Genomic DNA, 19,429 nt, shown 5'->3' with positions numbered 1-19,429 from the left:
GTGTGCAAACCTGGACACAATGCCTTTAATTTTGTAATTGTTCAATATATGGAGAAGGAGGATTATTTTTCTCTCCTTTTATTTTTAGAACAATTTATACAATTGGCATTATTCATATTTTTAAGATAATCAAAGGACCAATAAGTTTAAATAAATCACCATACTCACAAAGCAGTTCACAATATGTTTAGTGAGTAATTGCTACTTAAAAGTAGCAATGATGATCACACTGAAAAGCTTTTATGTGGTGGTTTTCTCTTCCATGAGCCTCTTCATTTGTGGAAACCATAGAGTCTAACTTCTCTATCAAAGTGATCATTAGAAAAATGTGATACACTTAGTGTGTAAATTTTAGAAAATTTCCTCTGTTAGTCTTGTTAATTTAATTGAATATGTGTGTTTTGGATTATGACTATGAATATGTATTGATATATGAAATGAGGCTTGACATCAGAGTAATCTTAGCTCATGGCAATGTTTTGTTCTGAAAACACCTGTCGAAATTTGTCTTTCTCCTAGTTTCCAAAAAAATCAGAGGCGATTGGGCAAGGGGGCTCTTTGAATGTCAGATAGTGCATGAGGTACATTGGTATACAGTAATTTCAGCATAATTCATATTCATGATTCACAATGAGGAAACCTCAAAGTTGCTACCAGCTACTAATAAATAAAAGGTGGGGCGGGGCCGCTGTGGGGGCGGGGCCTTGTGAGCCAGTGCCTGGACTCCCACATCACAAATGGAAGGGCGGCGCCTGGGTGAAACTCAAGGCCTGATTGGTTCCTTCTAAGCAGGACGCAATATGCTTGGTAGGGAACCGGCCTTCATTCAGTTAGTGCCTTCAGTGGGTGCCTTCAGTTGGTGGCATTTGGTTGCCTTTCCTGAGAGGTGGTAGTTGCTCAGCTCTGCAGGCGTGGGGGCAAGCGAAGGACCACGATCTGCCCGAGAAGAGCAGAGTAGTCCCATGGGGACTAAGTTGACCTGTTGCATATGTCCCAGGGCCAGCCCAAGGCAGGGCCAGCTCAGGGCTTCTGCGGAGCTGTCCTGAGGCTCTGACATCTATGAGTGCGCGGCCAACAAAGGCGCAGGCCCCAGCACAAAGGAGTAGAGGCGCCCGGAACATGCTGTCCCTTAATGCCAGCCGCAAGCTGGGCCAGCTCAGGGTGCGGTGTTTGGAGCCGTCCTGCAGCTCTGAGATCCACGAGGTGGCGGTGGGAGTAGCATGAGATTCCACCGCTTTGGAGCCTGTCGCGTCAGACTCGGGAGCCTTGACTAGCAACACATTGGCGACCAGAAGACGCCAAAAGGTAGGGAGACTACAGATATGGCTTGGCCTTAGGAGCTCCTCTGGCCCTTGCTCACCAAATGTTCGTTCCTCCGAGAGGCATCCGCAGCCTAGGGCTCCTCCCTCCTGCCCCTAGTTCCCTTTCCTAGGCCCAGGCCCCAAGCAGGAGAACTTGCTCTGACTCGACTCCCCACCCCTTCTTCTTTCCCTGTTGCATCCAGCCAGTTGCTTTTCATTGCTCTGCCCAAATGTCCACTTCTGGGCCCTCTTCTCCTTTGAGTAGGCTGGCAGAAAACTAAGTTTTCAGAATACAAAATGGATGCTACAGATTTCATTACGGTAGAGGAAATGTCTGACAGCTCTTATATTTAAACTTAAATAGCCACAATGGGACTCCCAATTTCATATCTTGAGTTATAGAGCAGAGCTCTCTCTCCTAAAGTAATGACTGAGGGTTAGAGGTATTCTAATAATAAAAAATGATTTTTTTGGTAGAGTCAGGGTCTCCCTGTGTTGTCCAGGCTGGTCTCAAACCTTGGCCTCAAGTGATTCACCCACCTTGGCCTCCCACTTTGTTGGGATGACAGGCAAGAACCACCACACCTGGCCTTGGAAGCTGCTCCTGCTTTGTGTGTTCTGCCTGGTGTTTCTGCGCAGCTGTCAGTAAGATGCTCCCGCAGCATAGTTCCAAATCTTTCTGCACAAATTTAGTGGATGCTGTGATTTTTTTAAGTGGAATAGCCCCTTTATTTATTGCAGAGAAGCTGTACAATTCACACTTAGTAACATACGGCCTAGCAAATTTCATTTCTTGATCAATACACCTGTTAAAAGGTGATGCTTGTGGTCTAAATATGCAGATTCCTCATCATCCCCAAGAAAAAGGGAACCACTGCAAGGCATCCTGGGAGGGAGTTTAGGATTGTTCTGAGGCAGTGCAAGCCATTGAAATTCACACATGAGGGGATAGTAAAGACAATCCACATGTTCTGATCCCTCCATGTTCTGGGTATCACTTGGTCCTCCTTAAATTGCACAATTTTTGGTGTCAGAGAAAACTGGATTTGAATCCCAGGTCCATCACTTTTTATGATGTGATGGTGAAAGTGTTTTTAACTCATCTGAGCCTCAGTTTGCTCATCTATAGAAGATGTGATTGTTACGAGGCTTCCATAAGGTAAGTGTGTAAAAACCACGGCAAAATGCTTGTCATTTACAAGAGAGGGTTATTGTGAGGCTTCTATACGGTAAGTGTGTAAAAGTCGGGACACAATGTCTACAGTTTTGTAAGTGTTCAACGTGTGGACAAGGAGGACTGTCTTTCATTTGTTTTCGACCACTGATTTTTAGACCAAGTTTATAAAACTTGGGACACTCATATATCTTAGACAATCAAACCAATGATCAGAAAGACTAAATAAATCACCATAGTCACAAAGCAGTTCACAAGGCATTCACTGGGGAATTTCTAGTTAACAGTAGCAATGACGATCACATTGAAAATCTCGTATATTTTTTGGTTTGCTCTTACATCAGCCTCTTGCTTTGTTGAGAGCACAGATTCTAAGCTGCTCTATGAAAGTGATTATTAGAAAATGTGATGTACCTAGTGTGTAAATTTTGAAAATTTCTTCTATCAGTCTCATTAATTTGAACCTGTGTGTCATTTTCAAAAATGTAAATCAAATATATGTGGATGAGATATGTACGTGTACATATGAAATATAACTTGATATTAGAGAGTAGGCTTACCTCATGGCTATGTTTTTTTTTGTGAAAGCACCTGCAGAAATGTCTCTTATTTCTAGTTCATAAATATTTCAGAGATTGTGGGGAAAGGGGGTTCTGTGAATCCCAGACACTGCATGAGGCAGATTTGGTTTCAGTAATTTTAACATCATTCATCATAAGGTGATGATCCCTAGGAATTTCTTCACAGTGAGAAACCTGAAAGGTCCCAGCAGCCAGCAGTGAATGAAAGGTGGGGCGGGGCTGCTGGCAGGGTGGGGCCTTGTGAGCCATGTGCCAGTCCTTTCAAGTTCCAAGTCTGTGGGGAGGCATGCAGGGGATTCTGGACCTGATTGTTTCCTAGAACCTGGATCCGTTCTGGTTGGCAGGGCAACTGACCTTCACTTGGTGGTCTTTAGTGGGTGCCCTCACTTTTTGCCTTCAGTTAGTGCCCTCAGTTGGTTCCCTCCATTGTTTCTCTTTACTTCATGGTCTTCAGTTGTTGGGCAGTGGTGGAAGGAGGATGAATCCGTTTGTGCTCTCTCCTTCCCTAGTCATAGCTCTCAGGCTTGTTGCCTCCAGGCCCTTCTAAAATAAACCAGACAGGATGGCAGGGTATTTTTTAGCAGACAAGCCAGCTCAGGGTACGGGGTAACACGGGGTAACGGATGCTAGCCCAGTGCCACCCCATGGCCCAGGGCTGTCTGCGCAAGCCATGCTTTTGGAAGGAAGAGGCGACAGGTGTTGAGCCCTGCAGCCTTGGGGACAAGCGAAGACCCAAGCTACCCCAGAAGAGCAGGGGTGCCCCATGGGGACCACACTGAACTGTCGCATGTGCACCAAAGCCAGCCCCAGTCAGGGCCGGCACAAGGGTTCTGCAGAGCCAGCCTGTGGCTCTGACATCTACGAGTGTGCAGACAGTGAAGGCACAGGCTGGGATATACAGGAGCAGAGGAACATGCTGTCCCCCAATGCCAGCCACAAATGGGGCCAGCTCACGGTGCGGTGGGTGAAGCCGTCCTGAACCTCTGAGATCCACGAGGTGGTGGTGGCAGTAGCGCCGGACTCCACTGCTTTGGAGCCCGCCCAGTCGAATTTGGGAGCCAGCAGGGGACCTGACAGCAGCACATTGGCCACCAGAAGACGCCCAAAGGTAGGGAGGCAACAGGTACTGCTTAAGTTCAGAAGATCCTCTGGCCATTGCTGGCCCAAGGTTCCCCCAGAGACATCCAAAGCCTCAGTTTTCTCATCTATAAAAGACGTGATTGTTTTGAGGTTTTCATAAGGTAAGTGTGTAAAAACCATGGCAAAATGCTTGTTAATTTAAAAGAGAGCGTTTCTTTCAGGCTTCTATAAGGTAAGTGTGTAAAAATCTGGACACAATACCTATAATTTTTTAAGTGTTCAGTATATGGAGAAGGAGGATTATTTTTTCTCATCTAATTTTCAGAGGAAGTTTATAAAATTGTTGATACTCATATTTCTTAAACAATGTAACCAGTGATCAGAAAGAATAAATAGATAACCAAGGTCACAAAGCAGTTCACAGTGCGTTCACTGGGTAATTTCTAGTTAAAAGTGGCAATGATTTCCACATTGAAAATTTTGTATTATGTTGTGGTTTTCTCTTACATAATCCTCTTGGTGTTTTGAAACCATAGATTCTAAGTTGCTCTATCAAAGTGATCATTAGAAAAATGTGATGTACTTAGTGTGTAAATGTTAGAAAATTTCTTCTGTTAGTCTTGTTAATTTGATTGAACATATGTGTTATTTTCAAAAATGTAAATCGAATATATGTTGATTGGATATATATGTGTATATATGAAATATGACTTGACATTATAGAGTAGGCTTAGCTCATGGCAATGGTTTTTTCTGAAAGCACCTGCAGAAATCTCTCTTCTTTCTAGTTTGTTAATGTTTCAGAGATTATGGAGGAAAGGGGATTCTATGAATCCCAGACACTGCATGAGGCAGATTTGGTTTCAGTGATTTTAGCATCGTTCATTGTAAGGGATGATCCCTAGGAACTTCTTCACAGTGAGAAACCTGAAAGGTCCCTGCAGCCAGCAATGAATGAAAGGTGGGGCGGGACCGCTAACAGGGCGGGGCCTTGTGAGCCATGTGCCTGTGCTCTCAAGTTCCAAGTTTGTGGGGAGGCATGCAGGGGATTCTGGACCTGATTGTTTCCTCTGAACCAGGATGCGGTCTGGTCGGCAGGGCAACTGGTCTTCACTTCGTGGCCTTCAGCGGATGCCCTCATTGGTTGCCTTCGGTTTGTGTCCTCAGTTGGTACCCTCAGGTGGTGGTCTTCAGTTGTTGGGCAGTGGTGGAAGGAGGATGAATCCGTTTGTGCTCTCTCCTCCCCCTAGTCACAGCTTTCAGGCTTATTGCATCCAGGCCCTTCTAAAATAAACCAGACAGGTTGGCATGGTTTTTTTAGCAGACAAGTCAGGTCATGCTACAGGGCTGACACGGGGTGAGGACTGCTAGCGCATTGGTGCCCCATGGCCCAGGGCTCCCCATGCCAGCAATGCTTTTGCCAGGAAGAGGCAAGCGGTGTTCAGCTCTGCAGAACTGGGGGCAAGTGAAGGCCCATGCTGCCTGAGAAGAGCAGAGTTTACCCCAAGGGGTCCACACTGAACTGTCGCATATGCACCAAAGCCAGCCCTAATCCGGGCTGGGACAAGCATTCTGCAGAGCCAGCCTGTGGCTGTGACGTCTGCTAGCATGCAGACAGCGAAGACACAGGCCGCGATATACAGGAGCAGAGGCGCCCAGAACACGCTCTTCCCCAATGCCAGCTGCAAGCCGGGCTATCTCAGCGTGCGGTGGGTGAAGCTGTCCTGCAGCTCTGAGATCCACGACGTGGAGGTGGTAGTAGTGCAGGACTCCACTGCTTTGGAGCCAGCGAGTGTCCTGACAGCAGCACATTGGCCACCAGAAGACACCGAAAGGTAGGGAGGTGACGGATACCGTTTAAATTCAGGAGCTCCTCTGGCCATTGTTGCCCAAGGTTCCCCCAGAAGCATCCAAAGCCTCAGTTTTCTCATCTATAAAAGATGTGATTGTTATGAGGCTTCCATAAGGTAAATGTATGAAAACCATGGCAGAAATGTTTGTAATTTAAAAGGGTTTCTATGAGGCTTCTATAAGGTAAGTGTGTAAAAATCTGGATGCAATACCTATAATTTAGGTCACTGTATCCTCTGCCCTCTGGGTTCAAGCAATTCTTCTGCCTGAACCTCCGGAGCATGTGGGATTACAGGCATGTGCCATCAGGCCCAACTAATTTTGTTCTTTTTAGGAGAGATGGGGTTTCACCATTTTGGCCAGGCTGGTCTCAAACTCCTGGCATCAGGTGATCTGCTCACCTTGATTTCCCTAAGTACTGGGATTACAGGCTTGAGCCACCATCCCCGGCCAAAACTTTGGTTTCTTGATCAACAATCCTGTTTCTAAGGAGATGCTTGTGTTCTAAATATGCAGATTCCAAGTCATTTCCAAGAAGAAGGGAAGGACTGCCAGGCAACCTGGGAGGGAGTTTAGGATTGTTCTGAGGCCATGAAAGCCATCGAAATTCATACATAAGACAGTAGAGAAAGGGAATGCACATGTCTTGATCCCTCTATGTACTGGGTTTATCTTGGTCTTCATTAAGTTTACACCACCTTTGGCATCAGAGACCAGTGGATTTGAATCCAAGTTCCAACACTCATTAGGATGTGATCGTGAATGTGTTTTTACCTCCTCTGAGCCTCACTTTGCTTATCTATAAAAGATGGGATTCTTATGAGGCTTCCGGAAGGTAAATGAGTAAAAATTTGGGTGGGCAAAATGCCTGTAATTTAAAAGATAGGATTGTTATGAGGCTTCGATAAGGTAAGTGTGTAAAAACCTGGACACAATGCCTGTAATTTTGTAAGTGTTAAATATATAGAGAAGGATTATTTTTCTCTCATTTAATTTTCAGAGCAAGTTTATAAAATGGTGTTACTCGTATTTTTGAGATAACGAAAGCAAGGATCACAAAGATTAAATGAGTCACCTTAGTCACAAAGCAGTTCACAATACATGTAGTGGATAATTGCCAGCTAAAAGTAGCAGTGATGATCACATTTAAAATCTTGTATTATGTGTTGCTTTTCTCTTACATAAGCCTCTTTTTTTGTTCAAGGCATAGATTCTAAGTTTCTGTATCAAAATGATCACTAGAAAACTGTGATATACTTTGTCTATAATTTTTAGAAAATGTACTCTATTACTCTTGTTAATTTGATTGAATATGTGTGTTATTTTCAAAAAATGTAAATGGAATATGTGTGGATTGAATATATATGTGTGTATATATATGTGAAATATGATTTGACATTATAGTGTAGGTGTAGCTCATGGCAATGTGTTTTTCTCACAGCAGCTGCAGAAATCTGTCATTTTTCTAGTTTGTAAAAATCTCAGAGGTTATGGGGGAAAGAGAGTTCTTTGAACCCCAGACAGTACATGAGGCAGATTTGGTTTCAGTAATTTTAGCATCATTCATCGTAAGGTGATGATCCCTAGGAATTTCTTCACAGTGAGAAACCTGAAAAGTCCCAGCAGCCAGCAATGAATGAAAGGTGGGGCGGGGCTGCTGGCAGTGTGGCCTTGCGAGCCCTGTGCCTGTCCTTTCAAGTTCCAAGTCTGTGGGGAGGCATGCAGGGGATTCTGGACCTGATTGTTTCCTAGAACCTGGATCCGTTCGGATTGGCAGGGCAACTGGCTTTCACTTGGTGGTCTTTAGTGGGTGCCCTCACTTTTTGCCTTCAGTTAGTGCCCTCAGTTGGTTCCCTCCATTGTTTCTCTTTACTTCATGGTCTTCAGCTGCTGGGCAGTGGTGGAAGGAGGATGAATCCGTTTGTGCTCTCTCCTTCCCTAGTCACAGCTCTCAGGCTTGTTGCCTCCAGGCCCTTCTAAAATAAACCAGACAGGTTGGCAGGGTTTTTTTTTGCAGACAAGCCAGCTCAGGGTACAGGGGTAACACGGGGTACCGGATGCTAGTGCAGTGCCACCCCATGGCCCAGGGCTTCCTGCGCAAGCCATGCTTTTGGAAGGAAGAGGCGACAGGTGTTGAGCCCTGCAGCCTTGGGGACAAGCGAAGACCCAAGCTATCCCAGAAGAGCAGGGGTGCCACATGGGGACCACACTGAACTGTCGCATGTGCACCAAAGCCAGCCCCAGTCAGGACTGGCACCAGGGTTCTGCAGAGCCAGCCTGTGTCTCTGACATCTACGAGGGTGCAGACAGCGAAGGCACAGGCTGTGATAAACAGGACCAGAGGGACATGCTGTCCCCCAATGTCCTCCACAAGTGGGGCCACCTCAGGGTGTGGTGGGTGATGTCGTACTGCACCTCTGGGATCCACGAGGTGGAGGTGGCTGCAGCGCCGGATCCACTGCTTTGGAGTCAGCCCAATCGCATTTGGGAGCCAGCAAGGGACCTGACAGCCGGACCACATTGGCCACCAGAAGACGCCCAAAGGTAGGGAGGCAACAGGTACTGCTTAAGTTCAGAAGATCCTCTGGCCATTGCTGGTCCAAGGTTCCCCCAGAGACATCCAAAGCCTCAGTTTTCTCATCTATAAAAGACGTGATTGTTTTGAGGTTTTCATAAGGTAAGTGTGTAAAAACCATGGCAAAATGCTTGTTAATTTAAAAGAGAGCGTTTCTTTCAGGCTTCTATAAGGTAAGTGTGTAAAAATCTGGACACAATACCTATAATTTTTTAAGTGTTCAGCATGTGGAGAAGGAAGATTGTTTTTTCTCATCTAATTTTCAGAGGAAGTTTATAAAATTGTTGATACTCATATTTCTTAAACAATGTAACCAGTGATCAGAAAGAATAAATAGATAACCAAGGTCACAAAGCAGTTCACAGTGCGTTCACTGGGTAATTTCTAGTTAAAAGTGGCAATGATTTCCACATTGAAAACTTTGTATTATGTTGTGGTTTTCTCTTACATAATCCTCTTGGTGTTTTGAAACCACAGATTGTAAGTTGCACTATCAAAGCGATAATTAGAAAAATGTGATGTACTTCGTGTGTAAATGTTTGAAAATTTCTTCTGTTAGTCTTTTTAATTTGGTTGAACATATTTGTTATTTTCAAAGACGGAAATTGAATATATGTTGATTGGATATATATGTGCATCTATGAAATATGACTTGACATTATAGAGTAGGCTTAGCTCACAGCAATGTTTTTTTCTGAAAGCATCCGCAGAAATCTCTCTTTCTAGTTTGTTAATGTTTCAGAGATTATGGAGGAAAGGGGATTCTATGAATCCCAGACACTGCGTGAGGCAGATTTGGTTTCAGTGATTTTAGCATCGTTCATTGTAAGAGATGATCCCTAGGAACTTCTTCACAGTGAGAAACCTGAAAGGTCCCTGCAGCCAGCAATGAATGAAAGGTGGGGCGGAGCCGCTGGCAGGGCGGGGCCTTGTGAGCCTTGTGCCTGTGCTCTCAAGTTCCAAGTTTGTGGGGAGGCATGCAGGGGATTCTGGACCTGATTGTTTCCTCTGAACTAGGATGTGTTCTGGTTGGCAGGGCAACTGGTCTTCACTTGGTGGCCTTCAGCAGATGCCCTCATTGGTTGCCTTCGGTTTGTGTCCTCAGTTGGTACCCTCAGCTGGTGGTCTTCAGTTGTTTGGCAGTGGTGGAAGGAGGATGAATCCGTTTGTGCTCTCTCCTCCCCAGTCACAGCTCTCAGGCTTATTGCATCCAGGCCCTTCTAAAATAAACCAGACAGGTTGGCAGGGTATTTTTTAGCAGACAAGTCAGGTCATGCTACAGGGCTGACACGGGGTGAGGACTGCTAGGGCATTGCTGCCCCATGACCCAGGGCTCCCCATGCCAGTAATGCTTTTGCCAGGAAGAGGAGAGAGGTGTTCAGCTCTGCAGAATTGGGGCAAGCGAAGGCCCAAGCTGCCTGAGAAGAGCAGAGTTTACCCCATGGGGTCCACACTGAACTGTCGCATATGCACCAAAGCCAGCCCTAATCCGGGCTGGGACAAGCATTCTGCAGAGCCAGCCTGTGGCTCTGACGTCTACTAGCATGCAGACAGCGAAGACGCAGGCCGCAATATACAGGAGCAGAGGCGCCCGGAACACGTTGTTCCCCAGTGCCAGCTGCAAGCCGGGCTATCTCAGCGTGCGGTGGGTGAAGCTGTCCTGCAGCTCTGAGATCCACGAAGTGGAGGTGGTAGTAGTGCAGGACTCCACTGCTTTGGAGGCTGCGCGATCGAATTTGGGAGCCAGCGAGTGTCCTGACAGCAGCACATTGGCCACCAGAAGACACCGAAAGGTAGGGAGGGAGGCGACGGATACCGTTTAAATTCAGGAGCTCCTCTGGCCATTGCTGGCCCAAGGTTCCCCCAGAAGCATCCAAAGCCTCAGTTTTCTCATCTATAAAAGATGTGATTGTTATGAGGCTTCCATAAGGTAAGTGTGTGGAAACCATGGCAGAAATGTTTGTAATTTAAAAGGATTTTTATGAGGCTTCTGTAAGGTAAGTGTGTAAAAATCTGGATACAATACCCATAATTTAGGTCACTGTAACCTCTGCCCTCTGGGTTCAAGCAATTTTTCTGACTTAACCTCCGGAGTATCTGGGATTAGAGGCATGTGCCGTCAGGCCCAACTAATTTTGTTCTTCTTAGGAGAGATGGGGTTTCACTATTTTGGTCGGGCTGGTCTCAAACTCCTGGCCTCAGGTCATCTGCTCACCTTGGTTTCCCTAAGTACTGGGATTACAGGCTTGAGCCACCATCCCCGGCCAAAACTTTGGTTTCTTGATCAACAATCCTGTTTCTAAGGAGATGCTTGTGTTCTAAATATGCAGATTCCAAGTCATTTCCAAGAAGAAGGGAAGGACTGCCAGGCAACCTGGGAGGGAGTTTAGGATTGTTCTGAGGCCATGAAAGCCATCGAAATTCATACATAAGACAGTAGAGAAAGGGAATGCACGTGTCTTGATCCCTCTATGTGCTGGGTAAATCTTGGTCTTCATTAAGTTTGTACCACCTTTGGCATCAGAGACAAGTGGATTTGAATCCAAGTTCCAACACTCATTAGGACGTGATGGTGCATGTGTTTTTACCTCCTCTGAGCCTCACTTTGCTTATCTATAAAAGATGAGATTCTTATGAGGCTTCCGGAAGGTAAATGAGTAAAAATTTGGGTGGGCAAAATGCCTGTAATTTAAAAGATAGGATTGTTATGAGGCTTCGATAAGGTAAGTGTGTAAAAACCTGGACACAATGCCTGTAATTTTGTAAGTGTTAAATATATAGAGAAGGATTATTTTTCTCTCATTTAATTTTCAGAGCAAGTTTATAAAATGGTGTTACTCATATTTTTGAGATAATGAAAGCAAGGATCACAAAGATTAAATGAGTCACCTTAGTCACAAAGCAGTTCACAATACATGTAGTGGGTAATTGCCAGCTAAAAGTAGCAGTGATGATCACATTATAATCTTGTATTATGTGTTGCTTTTCTCTTACATAAGCCTCTTTTTTTGTTCAAGGCATAGATTCTAAGTTTCTGTATCAAAATGATCACTAGAAAACTGTGATATACTTTGTCTATAATTTTTAGAACATGTATTCTATTACTCTTGTTAATTTGATTGAATATGTGTGTTATTTTCAAAAAATGTAAATGGAATATGTGTGGATTGAATATATATGTGTGTATATATATGTGAAATATGATTTGACATTATAGTGTAGGTGTAGCTCATGGCAATGTGTTTTTCTCACAGCAGCTGCAGAAATCTGTCATTTTTCTAGTTTGTAAAAATCTCAGAGATTATGGGGGAAAGAGGGTTCTTTGAACCCCAGACAGTACATGAGGCAGATTTGATTTCAGTGATTTTAGCATCGTTCATCGTAAGGTGATAATCCCTAGGAACTTCATCACAGTGAGCAACCTGAAACTTTCTAGCAGCCAGCCATGAATGAAAGGTGGGGGAGGTCCACTGGCACGGTGGGGCCTTGTGAGCCTGGTGCTTGAGCTCTCAGTTCCAAGCTAGGGGGACACATGCAAAGGATTCTGGACCTGATTGTTTCCTCTAACCAGTATGTGGTCTGGTTGGCAGGGCAACTGGCCTTCAGTGGATGCCCTCATTGGTTGCCTTCAGTTAGTGCCCTCAGTTGGTGCCCTCAGTTGTTTCTCTTTAGTTGGTGCTCTTCAGTTGGTGGTCCTAGTTGGTGGTCTTCAGTTGTTGGGCAGTGGTGGCAGGAGGATGAATCCGTTTGTGCTCTCTTCTCCCCCAGTAATAGGTCTCAGGTGTATTGCGTTCAGGCCGTTCTAAAATAAACCGGAGAGGTTGGCAGGTTTTTTTTAGCAGACAAGTCAGCTCAGGGTACAGATGCGGGCTGCTAGTGCAATGCTGCCCCATGGCCCAGGGCTGCCCGTGGCAGTAATGCTTTTGCCAGGAAGAGGCAATAGGTGTTCACCTATGCAGACTCGGGAGCAAGCCAAGGCCCATGCTGTCCGAGAACAGCAGGGGTGTCCCACGTGGTCCACACTGAACTGTCGAATATCCACCAAAGCCAGACCCAGTCAGGGCTGGCACAAGGGTTCTCAACAGCCAGCTTCTGACTCTGACATCGACGAGTGTCCAGACAGCAAAGACGCAGGCCACGACATATAGGAGCAGAGGTGCCTAGAACACACTGTCGCCCAATGCCAGCCATAAGCGGGGCTATCTCAGGGTGCGTGAGTGAAATCGCCCTGCATCTCAGAGATCCACAAGGTGGAGGTGGCAGTAGTGCTGGACTCCACTGCTTTGGAGCCTGCCCAGTCGAATTCGGGAGCCAGCGAGGGTCCTGACAGCAGCACATTGGCCACCAGAAGACACCCAAAGGTAGGGAGGTGGCAGATACTGCTTAAGTTCAGGAGCTCCTCTGGCCGTTGCTGACCCAAGGTTCCTCCAGAGGCATCCACAGCCTGGGGCTCCTTCCTCCTGCCCGGCGTTTGCTTTCCTATGCCCAGGCCCCAAGCAGGAGGACTGGCTCTGCCTCGAGTCCTCACCCTCTTCTTTCCCTGCTGCTTTCAGCCGGTTTCTTACTTTCCCACTACATACCCCAATGCTCAGTTCTATTTCCTTTTCTTCTTCCCCCAGGCTGGCTGAAAACTAAGTTTCAAAATACAAATATATGCTAGAGATTTCATTGCTGAAGACGAAATGTCTGACAGCTTTTCTATTTAAACTCTGATTGTTCTCTTCATTTCTTTAAACGTTAGAATAATTAAGTCTCATGATAGATGTGCTTTTGTAACTTGAAAGTATGACAGTAAATTTTCACAATTTAAAATTTAATTTTTCTTTTCATAAATTTTTGGCAAACAGGTAGTATTTAGTTACTTGAGTAACTCCTTTAGTGGTGATTTGTGAGATCTTGGTGCACCGATCACCCAAGCAGTACACATGGAATACAATTTGTAGTCTCTTAACTTTCTCCCCCTTCCCACCATTTCCCCCTGAGTATCATCCTTTTATTTGAGACTGAGTCTCATTGTGTCACCAAGGCTGGAATGCTATGTCACGGTGTCAGCTCGCTGCAACCCTTGGTTCCCAAGTTCATGTGATCCTCCTGCTTCAGCTTCCCGAGTGGCAGGGATTAGAGGTGTGGGTCACGATGCCTGACTAAATTTTTTAATTTTTTTTTGTTGGTTTGTTTTTGTTTTGTTTTGTTTTTTTGAGACAGAGTCTCACTCTGTCACCCAGGCTGGAGTGCAATGGCGTGATCTCGGCTCACTGCAAGTTCTGCCTCCTGGGTTCACACCATTCCCATGCCTCAGCCTCCCAAGTCGCTGGGACTACAGGTGCCCGCCACCTCGCCTGGCTAATTTTGTGTATTTTTAATAGAGATGGGGTTTCATCCCAGGATGATCTCGATCTCCTGACCTTGTGATCCGCCTGCCTCGGCCTCCCAAAGTGCTGGGATTACAGGTGTGAGCCACCATGCCTGGCCAATTTTTTGTATTTTTAGCAGTTAGTGGATTTCATCAAATTGGCCAGTCTGTTCTCGAACTCCTGACCTCAAGTGATCCACCTGTCTTGGCCTCCCCTAGGGCTGGGAATACAGGAATGAGCCAGCAGAACCCAACCAACATTCCCCACCCACTTTTTTTTTTCTAATGTCCTGAAGTCATTCTTTGAGTTGTCTTGTAAATTAATGGGTTACTCAAATTACTGGAAAACTAGTTGAAGAAATAAACAGGCAGTTTGTGAATATTAGACAGAAGAGTGGTGCCAAGCATGGCTAAAGCATCTCTGCATTCACAGGGAGAGGAGCGAAAGACCTTCTGGTGTGGGCTGGGCTACAATTCACTTGCAGGAGAAACAGCCCGGATGTGGAGAGGTGGCCATCCTTGGCGGGATCCTTTCTAAAGAGCCAAGAAATCAACATAGAGCTTCTTCTATCTGATTCTCTAACTGCAGACCTTCCATGAGTCAAGCTTTGTGTCAAAAGGACAAATTAAAAGGCAAGAAAATCAAATCGTAATACCAGGACTGTTGGGGAAAACGAAACAAACAAAAACCCACATCTAATTCCAGATTAGTTCAGGGACCCGCACATTTTGTCCAAATTTGTGTCTGTTGTTTCTGTGTCCAATGTACTCTTTGTTGTTGTTGTTATTGTTATCTGTTTTTCGTTTTTGTTGTTGTTTTTGTTGTTGAGACTGAGTCTCGCCCTGTCGCCAGGCTGGAGAGCAGTGGTGTGATCTCAGCTCACTGCAAGCTCCGCCTCCCACATTCACGCCATTCTCCTGCCTCAGCCTCCTGAGTAGCTGGGACCACAGGCACTCGCCGCCACCCCCGGCTAATTTTTGTATTTTTAGTAGAGACGGGGTTCACCATGTTGGCCAGAATGGTCTCAATCTCTTGACCTCGTGATCTGCTCGCCTCGGCCTCCCGAAGTGCAGGGATTACAGGCGGGAGCCACCGCACCCAGCCCAATATACTCTTTGTCCAAGACAATGTTCGAAAGTTGTTCCTGTACTCAGCACAGTATGAAACTAGATAAATACTTTTTAGGGAAATCAACAATACAATTTATTTGAAAGAAAATTGGTTTTCAAGGTTTATTCTTCAATTATCAAAAGGTTTTCAAAAGTAAAACATACTATTCCTCTCCATGATCCCAGTTAATCCAGACCCTCCTTGGTGGGCTTTATCAAATACCGCACTCACCTTCCTGAATCTTCTGCTGAATCTCCTATAAAGTTTTGTCACAGAACCTCAGATTTTTCGTAAGGTTTTGTGTACCATGCCATGCCTGTGAATTGCTTTCTTTGCTTTGTTTTTTATTTTTATTTTTGTATGAAGTAGCCGGCAAGTATCTTTCTTTGCTTTAGAGATGTAAACTGCTTTGTATTTTCAGATTAACTTTCAAGAATGTTGAAAATGCTTTGCTCGCTTTTCTTTTCTGGCTTCCTCCCTCTCAGGACCTATAAATGGCACCACCCAGCCCAATGGACAGATGCCCCAGGCTGCACATTCTGTCAGTGTTGTTCTCCAAGAGGCCCAGACACACACTGAAACATCCAAGGTAAAACCAGCAAGCAGCTGCATACATTCCACACAGCCGTCCCCCAAAGCCCATGTTCTCAACCATTCGCATTATTCCAATAACTGCTCTTTTAAAAAGAGAAAACAGGCTGGGTACGGTGGCTCACGCCTGTAATCCCAGCACTTTGGGAGGCCGAAGCAGGATAATTGCTTGAGCTCCAGAGTTCCAGACCAGCCTGGGCAACAGAACGAGGGCTCATCTCTACAAGAAATAAAAAAATTAGCCAGGCTTGGTGGCGTGCACCCGTGGTCCTAGCTACTTGGGTGGCTGAAGTGTTTGAATGGCTTGAGCTTAGTATTTCAAGGCTGCAGTGAGCTGTGATCGCACCACTGCACCCCAGCCTAAATGATAAAGACCTTGTCTTAAAAAAAGAAACGAATATAAAAAGGGTTACACTAAAAATGTGCATTTTCTATTGTCCTCACTAGTGTCCTACATACATCCCCAGGGTGATGAAGGAGAAGATACGTTGTAAAATGATAGCCAGTAGGGATGACATCCTCCATAACATTTTTTCAACCAAATAGATCAATGAGGATTCACTTAAATCTATCTTAAAATCATAGCTAATAATTATGATTTAGTTACTAACCTAGTTCAAAACCTCTCAGTTGACTGTATAAATTCTGTTGAATATTTCTCATGTGTGATTCAAAACAACCCGAAATAACTGTGACAACAGCATGTCACCCAGCTAGGACAGGCAGGGTGCTTCACTTTAGCAATTTTTCACTTCTTTCGCCCCTTCATTTTGTCCATCAGCCAGTCATGAAAACAACTAAATCTTGGTATTTATTGAACTTCTTATAATTTTGACAACCACTGCAGGCCTGTAAAAGTTCTATTTCTTTAGTGTTTTCATTATCTTCTCAAGCCTGACAATCTCTTTATGCAATGCGCTTTCAGTTATTATTATTTTCTTTTTTTTTTTTTTTGAGGCGGAGTCTCGCTCTGTCGCCCGGACTGGAGTGCAGTGGCCAGATCTCAGCTCACTGCAAGCTCCGCCTCCCGGGTTTATGCCATTCTCCTGCCTCAGCCTCCCGAGTAGCTGGGACTACAGGCGCCCCACCACTCGCCCGGCTAGTTTTGTATTTTTAGTAGAGACGGGGTTTCACCGTGTTAGCCAGGATGGTCTCGATCTCCTGACCTCGTGATCCGCCCGTCTCGGCCTCCCAAGTGCTGGGATTACAGGCTTGAGCCACCGCGCCCGGCCTATTATTATTTTCATTATTTCTATAATGCCAATCGAAGGAAAGCATTTAAAAATGCTGAAATAAATAAAAGAATCCCAGAATAGAAATCGCTTAACTATATGTGAACATCAATACCCAAGCTGTCTCTTCAGAAATTTTTTAAAAAGGAAAATGTACATTGCCAGTTAATTAGCTTATCATGCTAAGTAAATAAACTAAAATAGAAACTAAATCAGAAGGCACTGTTAGAAAAAAAAAACTTCCAAATTTAATCTTCAGTGGTGAGAGGTTATTAAGCAGAGGAAGAAATAAACTGGAACCCTGATGAAATGTCAATTGGAATGATAATTGTCACTAAAACAGAGGGATTCAATCCAGCTGCCTGGGGATGTTTCATTATATACATACAAATTATCCTTATCTATTCGAGTACTGGCAGAGGAAGGGCTATGTCTCTATAAGACTTCAGCCAAATTTGGCGTTCTGGTTTCTACCAATAGCGCACTGGTGATTTTTCTTTTCAGAACTCATATATGTATCTCATTTGATCTCATCACAACCTGAGACACATGTCATAATAGGGACTACGGGGCTCATTTTATACCCGGTGAAGCAGCCAACTTTCATGCAGTAGAGAAAAGGTAAAGTGTCTGGGTGAGGTGGCTCACACCTGTAATTCCAGCACTTTGGGAGGCCAAGGTGGGCAGATCACTTGAGCCCAGGAGTTGGAGACAAGTCTGAGCAACATGGCAAAAAACCATCTCTACAACAAATGCAAAACTTAGCTGGGCATGGTGGCACAGGCTTGTTATCCCAGCTATTCAGGAGGCTGAGGCATGAGGATCACTGAGCCCTAGAGTCAGAAGTTGCAGTGAGTTGAGCTTGTGCCACTGCACTCCGGCCTGGGTGACACAGCGAGATCCTGTCAAAAAAAAAACAAGGCGCAGTGGCTCATGCCTGTAATCCCAGCGTTTTGGGAAGCAGAGGCAGGCAGATCATGAGGTCTGGGGTTCGAGACCAGTCTGACCAACATGGTGAAACCTCATCTCTACTAAAAATGCAATAATTAGCAGGACGTGGTGGCCAGCTCATGTAGTCCCAGCTACTTGGGAGGCTGAGGCAGGAGAATCACTTGAACCCAGGGGTGGAGGTTGCAGTGAGCCAAGATGGCACCACTGCATTCCAGCCTGGGCAACAGAGCAAGACTCTATCTCAATAATAATAATAATAATAATAATAATAAAGGCCATTGAGAGTCATTTCCCTATTCCAGAGCAAAGATGAGCTCACGAAAAACCAGGGCTCTCAGTGACTGAGGGACGGAGGCTCCCCAGTGGGCAGACAGAGACTCACCTATCTATGGCATGGTCCTGTCCACTGGGGCTGTTTTGTCAAGAATAAGGAATGCTACCCAGGGGACTGAGGTGGGAGCATTCGCTTGAGCTCTGGAGGTCGAGGCTGCAGTGAGCCCAGATTGCGCCACTGCACTCAGCCTGGGTGACAGAGTGAGACCCTGTGTCCATTAATTAATCACAATAAATTAAAATTTCAAAAATGTTAAAATAATGAATGCTGTTGTCACTGGGTTGCAGGATAGGAAGCCAGCCCTTGGGAACCACCAGGAGCCAGGAGCACCCCCGGCTCCACATGGCCCCGAGTCCCCTCTGCCCCCCACTCTGGTGCAGAGGTCCTGGGACACCATCTGCAGCCCCATCACGCCCCGCAAGGCCAAGAGCACTGACGGCGGGGGTTTCCCCGCCCTGCACGACGACTTCCTGCCCACTGCCACGGCTGCCTCCACTGGACGACACAGAGCTGCCGCCACACCTGCTGGAGGATCCAGAGCTCCTGCCACCGCCCCTGGACTTCACGGAGCCGCCCGCCCCCGGACTTCGTGCCCACTCCCCCAGCGGTGGTCAAGAGGCCTCCTATGCCCCACCCTCCCAACAGGCACGGAGCTTCAATATTCAGAACCAACACATGAATAAAACAAATGAATAAATGTTAAACGTTCTTCCTACTGTATTTATACAAAGATTACCAGGTCAGTAGATCTGGAGGTCAACACTATAATTAAAAATAGCTTTCACCATCCCATGCCGCCTTAAGTCTTGGTGGCCTTAGATTTTCATCTCTACCTCTGCGACCTTCAGAATTTTCAGGAAAATTGAGAGAGGAAAATGAGAAAACATGGCAAGCAGAGCCTGTTCCCTGGCTCTGAGATTCCCGCTGCCTGATTGATTGGAGCCCTGGACACAGGCTGTTTCGCTTTTGCTTCTTTGATGCTTGAATAACAGTAATTTTAAAAAATAGTTATTCAGATAATTTTTGAATTCTCTGTTGTTACAGCGCTGTAAGTATCCTGTAAATAAGAATGTAGGGCCAGGTAAAAGCAATCTTATTGATGTATATTTCAGTCTGGAATGTCTTCCCTCAGAGATACATTTAACGCCCAGTTTATCCTAGGCTCTTGTTACCTGTATCTCTTCTCTTTCAAATTGGCTTCTCATAGGCTAAAAGGCTATTTTCTTAAAAGCAAGGAAGGTAATTAATGGTACGTTTTAATATTTGGGGAAGAGTAAGCTGTAGATCATGCTGTC

At 45.5% G+C, this 19,429-nt stretch overlaps 1 protein-coding gene and 1 long non-coding RNA gene across 9 annotated transcripts; both read left to right on the top strand.

Moving 5' to 3' along the window:
- Positions 1 to 3,696: 3,696 nt before the first annotated feature.
- LOC117082209 (amyloid beta A4 precursor protein-binding family B member 1-interacting protein-like) lies at positions 3,697 to 18,831 on the top strand. 8 transcript variants are annotated; one of them, XM_033208828.1, is made up of 4 exons: positions 9,272 to 10,355; positions 14,349 to 14,548; positions 15,512 to 15,615; positions 18,422 to 18,831. In XM_033208828.1, the coding sequence occupies exons 2-4, from the start codon at positions 14,512 to 14,514 to the stop codon at positions 18,815 to 18,817; spliced, it is 537 nt and encodes a 178-aa protein (XP_033064719.1). In that variant the 5' UTR covers positions 9,272 to 10,355; positions 14,349 to 14,511; the 3' UTR covers positions 18,818 to 18,831. The 8 variants fall into 8 exon arrangements, 6 of the variants coding, with proteins under 6 accessions (XP_033064716.1, XP_033064714.1, XP_033064717.1 ...); XM_033208827.1 differs by lacking the exon at positions 9,272 to 10,355 and adding an exon at positions 12,797 to 12,923; XM_033208825.1 differs by lacking the exons at positions 14,349 to 14,548; positions 15,512 to 15,615 and adding an exon at positions 3,697 to 5,902 and having other exon boundaries at positions 10,266 to 10,355; positions 18,515 to 18,831.
- Positions 10,364 to 11,323, top strand: LOC117082210. Its single transcript, XR_004436522.1, has 2 exons — positions 10,364 to 10,492; positions 11,212 to 11,323. It is a non-coding gene; the product is annotated as an uncharacterized LOC117082210 (long non-coding RNA).
- Positions 18,832 to 19,429: the final 598 nt, after the last annotated feature.

This window comes from Trachypithecus francoisi, unplaced genomic scaffold (genome assembly GCF_009764315.1).
Source record: "Trachypithecus francoisi isolate TF-2019V2 unplaced genomic scaffold, Tfra_2.0 Lachesis_group9, whole genome shotgun sequence".
Classification (NCBI taxonomy): Eukaryota; Metazoa; Chordata; class Mammalia; order Primates; family Cercopithecidae; genus Trachypithecus; species Trachypithecus francoisi.
This window is presented reverse-complemented; position numbering and strand designations above follow the sequence as displayed.